Source organism: Leopardus geoffroyi, chromosome B4 (assembly GCF_018350155.1).
Source record: "Leopardus geoffroyi isolate Oge1 chromosome B4, O.geoffroyi_Oge1_pat1.0, whole genome shotgun sequence".
NCBI lineage: Eukaryota > Metazoa > Chordata > Mammalia > Carnivora > Felidae > Leopardus > Leopardus geoffroyi.
The window spans coordinates 68,264,527-68,274,066 of record NC_059341.1 but is presented as its reverse complement, the minus strand read 5'-3'; the positions used below and the strand labels follow the sequence as shown (position 1 = coordinate 68,274,066).

Genomic DNA, 9,540 nt, shown 5'->3' with positions numbered 1-9,540 from the left:
AATAAGGCACATCCTTCTTTTTTTGGTAAGCATGTTGGGGAAGGGAGGTGGATGTTGCCTATTAAATCACAGATTGGATTCTAGGGGTTTACTTTCTACCAGTGGGAACTACCTAGTTATACAAGAATGTATAAATGTAAATCTTCCTTTACACATCAGGGATTCATGGAAGGAATTTTGGGATTCACCTGGGGAGATACATTATGTCTTCAAAGAATTAAGATGCACCATGTCTTTACAATAAGCATAAATTGAGGAAGGACTGGCAATGAGAAGAAACTGCTTATGGAAATGGGAGGATACAGTCCTGAATGCTCCAGAACAAACTGAGTTATGTCACAATATTATAAAAGAAGGAAGGCTTGCCATGTGCCATACCAGGATATATTTTCTAGGCCCTTTCCAGCTCTGGCCAGCCCCAGTGGTTAGAAGGCCTATCAGGATGTTTTGAGGGGTTCTCTCCCTAGCCTCCCATACCGTGCAAGCATTGCAGGCCGTTTCTGCCGTCTGGAAGCCTATTATTTGGCATTCCCACATTGGCCTGCTCCCCAGTTGCGGCCCCCAAGCCAGTGTTCATTCACTGCAGATGCCTGTCCCCTAAATTAAGGAGCCTTGGTCACGGGTCGCCCTCAACCAGGAGGGTGGGGTTTGGAGGTCCCAGCAGGCTTGAGCCTGGCCCCGCCCAGAGAGGGGGCGGAGCCTCTCCGCGGCCCTGCCCCGCTGGCCCAGGGTGCACGTGACCCGGGGCCCCGCCTCCCGCCCGCTCCGCAGCGCCAGCTCGGCAGGCGCGGGGCGTGAGTCTCGAGTGAGACCCGCCAGCCTCCAACTCCGCAGCGCCGGAGCTCGGCGGGCAGCAACTTTCTCCCCGGAGCGGCCGCGGCGGCGGCTGCGGCCGTGGCAGCCGGAGCGGGAGCCCGGAGGACGAAGGCGGCGGCCGTTGCTCCTGCCCTCTCGGGCTGTCCAGCCCTCCGAGACCGCCGGCCCGCGGAGCCTCGTCCCCCCGGGAAGTCCCGGGCCCCTGCCCTATGTCCCGCAAGGCGAGCGAGAATGTGGAGTACACGCTGCGGAGCCTGAGCAGCCTCATGGGCGAGCGGCGCAGGAAGCAGCAGGAGCCGGACGCGGCGAGCGCGGCCGGGGAGCGCAGCCTCCTGGCGGCCGCCGAGTCGAGCGCCAGCCTGCAGGGCGCGGGCGCGGGCGGCGGCGGCGGCGTCGGGGACCTGGAGCGCGCGGCGCGGCGGCAGTTCCAGCAGGACGAGACCCCCGCCTTCGTGTACGTGGTGGCCGTCTTCTCGGCGCTGGGCGGCTTCCTGTTCGGCTATGACACCGGCGTGGTGTCGGGGGCCATGCTGCTGCTCAAGCGGCAGCTCAGCCTGGACGCGCTGTGGCAGGAGCTGCTCGTGTCCAGCACAGTGGGGGCGGCCGCCGTCTCGGCGCTGGCCGGCGGGGCCCTCAACGGCGTCTTCGGCCGCCGCGCCGCCATCCTGCTGGCCAGTGCCCTCTTCACGGCCGGTTCCGCGGTGCTGGCCGCGGCGAACAACAAGGAGACGCTGCTCGCCGGCCGCTTGGTCGTGGGGCTCGGCATCGGTGAGTTCGCGCTCTTGGAAGGGCGTCCTTGGCCCTGGTCGCTGCATTCCTTTTGCCCCTCCGGGGTTCCCGTCGGGGCTTGCTGGTCCCAAGAATACTCGCTTCTCTTGCTCCTTGAGAGCCCATCTGTCTGTTACTCCAGCATCAAAGGCTCCCGCGAAGGTTGTGGGGCGGCGGAGGTGGGTGGTGTTCGCTGTGGGCTCCCCTGAGCCCGCGTGGAATCTTCTGTCACTCACGGACAAGTGAATCCGCGTGATTGTTGCATATCTCAGTACTTCTAGGAATTCCACTCATCACCTTGATCCAGCCCTACCTGATGCCCCCCTAGGGCTTATGAGAGGAAGGTCTCCTTCCTGTAGCGTCTCACTGTATTTTTTTTTTTTTTTTTTTTACTGCTAGCCCCTTTCTTTTTCTAGGATTCCAAGCTCTGAACCTATCAGTCTTAAAGTCCCAGTAAGATAATTTCTAAAGTTAATTAAATGATTCTGGACTCTTTTCTCTGCTACCCCTACTCTTTTCTTATTTAGTTATTTATCTTTTGATGTAGTATTATTTTTCTCTCCTATTGTTTTTACTATTGTATTACCTCTTGCTCTCATGTTTTCCCCAAGTGAATTCCTTCTTTGTTTTTCTAACTTTTTCCTTTAAATCCATATCCACCCATTCTCCTTTTCCCTTTTGCCTCTCTTGCTTTCCTGTTGGGAACCAAATTATCTATTAAAGGTCATGTTCACTTATTAAATTCATTTAGGAGCCACTCCCCCTGTGGATAAATGCCCAGCAAGATAGATGTTTGCAATTACTTTAAAAATGAAAGGATTAAGGTTCCCCTGGCATTGATTTTTCACCCTGGTTGCTGAGCAGGGGAGGTACAATTGGCAAGTTCTTGGCAGACGGAAGCTATTTGGAATGTGCTTGGTATTATTAGAAAGCACTTTTGAGGGAAAGTAGGGGGTTGAGACATAAATCTCACTAGTAATTTTTCTAAGACACGCTGCTGATGCTTTATAAATGTTTCATCCCATACTTCAGTTTGTTTCCTTTAGGGTGCTGTTGAAGTATTTTTTTCTCCCTATGACTGGGACTTGAAAGCTCTTGAAACCTAGAACTCCTAAAGATTTGTCCATTCACCACTTGTTTGACATACTCTGTATTTCACCCCCTTCCTTCCAGTCTCTAAGAGGAAGTGAGACCCATTTATATAATTCCACGTTCAGGAACTGTGAGCCTAAACCCCAGCTCACTGCACTTTACATCCAAACTATTTCATTGCTGACCTTTCTTTTGTTTATTGTACTGTTAATTACTGAAGCAGGGCAAGACTCTCAGTAAAATATTAAGTTGGCACATGAAGGTCCCAAATGACCAAAAAGTACAGCTGAAATGAAACCTGTCTGTAGAGGAACTCCCTGCGCCTTCAGGACCCTTCGATAAATGACCTGTGGTTAAAGCCAAGTGATCAGGATTCTTTCCTCAGTATTCTCAGCATTCTCTGCTTGGGACACCTGGACCATGTTTATTGTTTCTTCTGACCTAGAGAGAACACACTTGTAGGTCGCAAGATATGTTCAGTGAGACCGAATCTTGTGATTTGGAAACTGAATAATGTTTTACAGAGATCTTTGAATGAAGCATGGCAAGTGTTGCGTATTTGGATATTACGTGTACTCTTTTTCATCGGCTGGGAAAATTGAGCCCCTGTTGTGTGTAAGGCCCCCTTGGAGATACTGTGTTGTAAGAGTGGCAGGGTGGGAATAAAGCCAGGTAGGACTTGCGAGGCTCCATAAGAAAGTCTCTCCCCGGAGAGAGGGCTGATGCATTCAAAAAGGGCACAGTTCCCTAACGGAGGCTGGAAGGAAGCACTTCCTCCTGGAATTGGATTGTTGAGGCATGAGTGGTGTTTGGACAGGGATGCGTGAAGGACCTTCTCAGCCAGGGAATGAATAAAGAAAGGAAAGCATAGGGCTTGCTTGGGGAACAAGGTGGATGCGACAAAGAGGATTAAACCCGAGGTAAGATCGGAAGAGTTGGTGTGCAGGAACCGTACCACCTCTTACCTCAGCCTCATTCTGTGGCACTTGGGCCGCTTGCCTGACGGTGCATCCCAGTTGAGACGTGGTCCTGATCTGGTCCTGTTGTGACCCACCTCCCTTCTCTGAAAGGCACTTCAAATAGAAGCATTGCTACAGAGTACCATAAAAGCTTTCTTATAAAATGAGGAATGTAGGGGCGCCTGGGTGGCGCAGTCGGTTAAGCGTCCGACTTCAGCCAGGTCACGATCTCGCGGTCCGTGAGTTCGAGCCCCGCGTCGGGCTCTGGGCTGATGGCTCAGAGCCTGGAGCCTGCTTCCAATTCTGTGTCTCCCTCTCTCTCTGCCCCTCCCCCGTTCATGCTCTGTCTCTCTCTGTCTCAAAAATGAATAAAACATTAAAAAAAAAAAAAAAGTATTCATTTAAAATGAGGAATGTTAAGGTCATAAACACGCTTTGAAATGGGCCACGTTTCGAATTAGGATTATGCAGAGCATGTTGTACATGTAACATCCTTAAGTCACAAAAATTACCTCGCAAAGGAGAAGTCACAGAATTATTTTTAGCTGCAAGGAAATGGGTCCCTAACATGATTTTTTTTTAAGGGACTTTAAATCAGTTTTGCTTGTTTAGTACACTAAATCTGGGTTAATTTCATGCTACTTCTTTTTAAGTAGTTAAATTTTATGTGTGGTGAGAATTTTTTTTTTTATTTTTGTTTTTTGGTCCTTTTCATTCTTAGTAGATGATGAATAAGACAAAATGTGGCTTTTGATATCTTTTTCAGACAAGTTTGCAGTGATAATTTCTTTCACAGATTTACCTGTGGTAAATACAAAGCCCATGGGGACACAGCTTTTGTTCATTTTGTTCATGGCTGTATTCCTAGCCTATAGGAGGCACTTGTTGATTAAATGAATAGTGAGCAGAAACATTAAAAAAAAAAAAATAATTCCAGGGGTGCCTGAGTGGCTCAGTTGGTTAAGCATCCGACTTAGACTCAGGTCATGATCTCAGAGTTGGTGGGTTCAAGCCCTGCGTCGGGCTCTGTGCTGACAGCTTAGAGCCTGGAGCCCGCTTCAGATTCTGTCTCCCACTGTCTGCCCCTCTGCCGCTTGCACTCTCTCTCACATTGTCTCAAAAATAAGTAAACGTTAAAAAAAAATAATAATTCCATTCTGTTAGGGTACCAGTTTAAAATGGGATTTTTCTTAAAAAAGTGTGTTATCAGAATATTTGAAAGGCCATCTAAGGGTTTTAGTTTCTAACAGTTTAAAGAAATCATTCATTTATTCACAAAATGCTAAGTAAGCTGTATTATTGATTCTGTCAGATTTGGAGTAGGCATTAATTAAAAAAAAATCTCATCCTGGAGGTGTTCATTCTCTAATAGAAAGATCATCGACAAATGATTAAAATACAACAGAAGTTTCTCTGAGAGCAGGAAACACAGACTAGGCAATGGATTCTTTTGGAGAGAAGTAAATAGAACACATAGGTTTTACAGAAACATTTAAACTGGGGTTTGAAGGGTGAGTAGGAGTTCAGCAGATATAGAGGGAGCTGGGAAAGGAACTAATGTATTTAGTGCTTTGGTTTCTATTAGGCACCCTGCATTACTTACATATGCTATCTCATTTAATCCTTCTAACTCTGAAATAGATGGGGCACAGGTTCCCCTTTTGCTGGATGTGGAAATAGTTTACAGCAGTTAAATGACAAGGTCACCGGTACAAAGTCAAGATTAAAAAAAACACTCAGAGTCTTTTGCTCTTTATATTACTCTGCTGGGCATTTAAAGTAACATTAACAGCAGATGTAAAGGCACAGAACAATCAAAGCAGTATTTGCAGCATAAAGTGAGTGAAGGGTCGTGATGGGGGTGCTCATTGGGGGGAGGGTTGGACTGATTAGGATTAATTGGCCATGCCTATACAGGGACAGTCATGGGAGGTTTTTAGCTGGAAATGATACAACCAGATTAAACATCCTTTGTATCTGGTCGTCCGCCAGCCCCCAACTTTTAAACTCTTACTTTCTTCCCAAAACCTTCTTGCTTCTTTGAATTTTGTAGTATTAGAAATCCTTTGTGGCGCCTGGGTGGCTCGGTCGGTTAAGTATCCGACTTCGGCTCAGGTCATGATCTCACGGTCCGTGAGTTCGAGCCCCGCGTCGGGCTCTGTGCTGACAGCTCAGAGCCTGGAGCCTGTTTCAGATTCTGTGTCTCCCTCTCTCTCTGCCCCTCCCCTGTTCATGCTCTGTCTCTCTCTGTCTCAAAAATAAATAAACGTTAAAATTAAAAAAAAAAAAAATCCTTTGCTGAGATGGTTGCTGCAGGGTGAGTAAAGCATAGCAAGTGGCCAGGAATTACGGGAATGGGAAGAGTCTGTGGGGCCTTCAACAGAAACCTTTGAAAAAGATAAAGCTGTCAAGCAATAGAGTGTAGTTAATCTGTGTTAAATGAGTCACGGTAAAAGAAGCATCAGAAATCTGGTATTAGTGTTTGCTTTAGTTTAAGGGTTCTGTTTTCTTTACAAGTTGCAAAAAAAATCAGCTTACTGAGTGCCTGTTTGAGTAGGGCATTATTTTAGGTTTTTGTCTTCACCAGAGCTTGCTTTGGTTTCTCAGGTTGGTTTCGCTGGTGTCTAGAGTTGGGTTTTGGGACCAGGGTGTCTAATTTAGCCCTTTCTCCACAGTGTTGGCGTGTAGTCTACTGTTCCTTATAAGCAATGATTTAGTGCCTGTGTAGGAAATACAGATATTCAGCTATTCATCAATATTCAAAAGCTTTCCTGGGAATTGACATGTTAATTTACATAGCGCTGGGTTATTGAATCGATCTTAGATCTACATCAGTTTCTGCGGTGTCGCCTCCGTCCCAGTGCTCCCTCTGCTGGAACACAGTTTGTGGCTGCATATTGCTGCTTGGAATTGGTCTCTTATAACTTGTTGAGTAATATTTTTAACAATATGACTTTTTTTCCCCCAAATAGCACTTTGAATTCTTATTCTTTGATGCAAAGCAAATGTGAAGTCTTGTTGGATCAAAGACTCATTCGTTACTGAGATTAATGTCAATAAAGAATTTCCTGTGAGGTAAGCAAGGTTAGTCAGAATCAACCAGATTTTTAAAATACCAGCTGATGTACTTTTATTTTTGCTTTTTTGCAATTGTTTTTTTTCCTACTCCCTCACCTCCCCCTCCCACCTCCCTCCCCCGCCCCCGGACCAGTTGCCATTTCTTTCAGTTTCATCTCTTAAAGCAGGATTTCTTTGTTGGATTTATGGTCTCTACCAGCATGAAACTGACACGTAAAGTAAAACTTTGTTTCACTTCCTCTGTTTCCTTGTTTCACACACATTATATATGTAACCCCTGCCCCTCCCCACTTTCCTCTCTGATGGCATTGACATTGCAGAGTTACAGGGAGGGTTATGACCTAATTATGTTTGCCTAGTAGTGTTGTGGCCACACCCTTCTCGAGTGAGTTACAGTAAGAGGACAGAAATCTGTTCACATGAGTTGTGTGAGTTGTTTAGTGACTTCAGTATAAAACATTCTTTTTCAAGCTCATTTCTTTCTGTGTTTTAAGCTCAAAGCCAGAACACAGTCTAAGTTGACTGACTTCACTCTGGTGTCTTTGCTTTAACACATCTAATGATCTAGCATTAGATCTCAGATAGCAAGCAGTCTTTGGCTTCTTACTGAAAAGTCCAGGAGACTATTTTTTTCGTTTTCTGATCCAGCTTGGTTCCTTGATGCGATCCTCCCAGTCTACAGCTCTTTTCATTTCTCTTCACTTTCTTCTTCCTTTGACCTTCAGAGTAGATAGTAGGAACACTTCTGTGGAGAAAACTTTGTCAGGAGGAAAATCTCACCAGAAACCCCAAAATGTGTTTTCTACATTTAAAATGTAATCTCCCTGATAGCCAAGTTTTACAGATACTTCTAAACTTGAGTTGGGAGTACTGCATGCTATATGTTTTGGCCTTTTATTAAATAATAGCACCACTGTTAGGAATGATGCTGTCTGGACTGTGTGTCAGAAGCCACATGGCAAGAATTTCACTTCACAGCAAGGCCGCAGTGTCACGGGGGGTCACCAGCATGTGACCAGCGTTCTTCTGTCTCTGATTTCATCATCTCTCTGTCCAGCGCTGGGGGAGTCTCAGAAGTCAGTCTTCATGGCAGAATGTGAATAGGCAATCGACTTAGCTCCCAGGGCCCAGGAAACAGCACCTAACGCTTGTCCAGGGCTTACTCTGTGCCAGGTACTTTTCTCAACATTTTGCATATATTCACAGAAGCCTCATAAGAACCCAGGCAGGTAATATTCTTTTTCTTTTTAAGATGAAGACGTTTAGACGGAAAGAGAGGAAGTGATTTTCTCATGGTCACAAAGCTCCTGAGGGGCGGAACCTGAGTTAGCGCCCAAGAAGTCTGGCTTTGGAGTCTGACCGTGCTCACCTGCGCTGTGACAACTGCCACTTCTCTCTGAAACTGCTATTATTATTTTCCACGATATTATGTGGATGTTACTTTTAAAATAGAAACTTTTAACATGAGTTAAAAGTACATGAGTTCAAGAGTACAGCCGTGGCACATAAGGAATGTCAGTGAGAAAAGCAGAGTTGGTTTTCTCTCGCTAAGGGCTGTGGACAGCAATGCTTGTAGTCGGGGCTGTTGAGTTGTGCAATGCCAGGGGCTCCATATCCCACCCCCCCTCCCCCGAGGGGCTGCGTTCATATGGAATACGGTGAAAACTGGGCCCCAGGAGTTGAACAGCACAGAGATACTGCCTGTGGCACAGCAACTAAAATTTTAAAAATGCCTTTTCTGCTTTTCCCTTTAAGCTTCTGATCTCTTCTTGGAATGGGCTTTTCCATTACATTCTCTCTACCCCTTGTCCCACAGCCATTTTCTGAGTGATGACTTTGTTGAGTGCTAAAGAGACTCAGAGAAAAATAATCCCTGTTCTTAAAAGACCTTACTGGGGAAAGACAACCATGAGAACACAGTAATGTGTTGTTAACTCTACAATAATAAAAGTATCTGTAGGATGTTTACTCATTCTGCCAGGTCCAGCGTGATCATGAAAGCTTTCTTAGTAGGCCTCTGCAAGATGTTGATACTTTCTCTGAGCCATGCTCATGGCATTTAACTTGTTGCCATATGTCTTTTTGACCATGACTCCTCTCCACTGGTAGACCAGACACTCATCGTGTTACCTAAATAAAGTGTGAATAGCATTTGTATTCTCTCACTGCACTTAGTACCGTACTTTAAAAATATTAAGCGCTTAAATATACCAAAGATTCTAGGTAAAAAAAATAGGTGTAGGCCACATATGTAAAGGTAAGGAATGCACGGATATAATACTCAACAGGACGTTGCTATAGTTGAACACTTAGAAACCTCAGGTACGTACTCAGTTGCTGCACTGTTAATTTGGAAAGTGGAGAAGCACGGTGAAGCCTGAGGCCTCTGGGCCACACTGGCTGGGCTCACACCCTGGCCAGCCACATACTACCTGGGTGCTAGTGTTAATTCTTGTGCTTCAGTTTCCTCACCTGAAGAATGGGGACAATACCTGCCTTATAGGGTGGTTATGAGGATTGAATGAGTTATCTTGTAAGTTGTTTTTACAGTACCTGGCAAAGTAAAGCCTCACTGTTAGACATTCACATGTTGTAAGCTGTGCAGCCGTTGGCACGTTACCACCATGTGCCTCAGTTTTCACATCTCTGAAACGAGTGTTATGATAGCACTTAGAAAATAGGTTGTAGTAGAAAGTAAATGAGCTCGTGCATGTGCAGGTAAGTACCTGGCTTTCAGTAAATGCTACCTCTTGTTATCAGGTGTAACCATCTCTGTCATCACCTTATGAACATTTTATAAGCAAGGGAAATAAAATTATGTAGTTAG

General features: G+C 45.8%; 1 protein-coding gene across 1 annotated transcript in view; it reads left to right on the top strand.

Moving 5' to 3' along the window:
- Window positions 1-738: 738 nt before the first annotated feature.
- Window positions 739-9,540, top strand: part of SLC2A13 (solute carrier family 2 member 13) — a 381,073-nt gene continuing 372,271 nt past the window's right edge. The window contains exon 1 of the mRNA XM_045465179.1: window positions 739-1,584. Within this exon, the coding sequence (XP_045321135.1) occupies window positions 1,026-1,584 (559 nt within the window). The 5' untranslated portion in view covers window positions 739-1,025. The remainder of the gene's footprint in view (window positions 1,585-9,540) is intronic.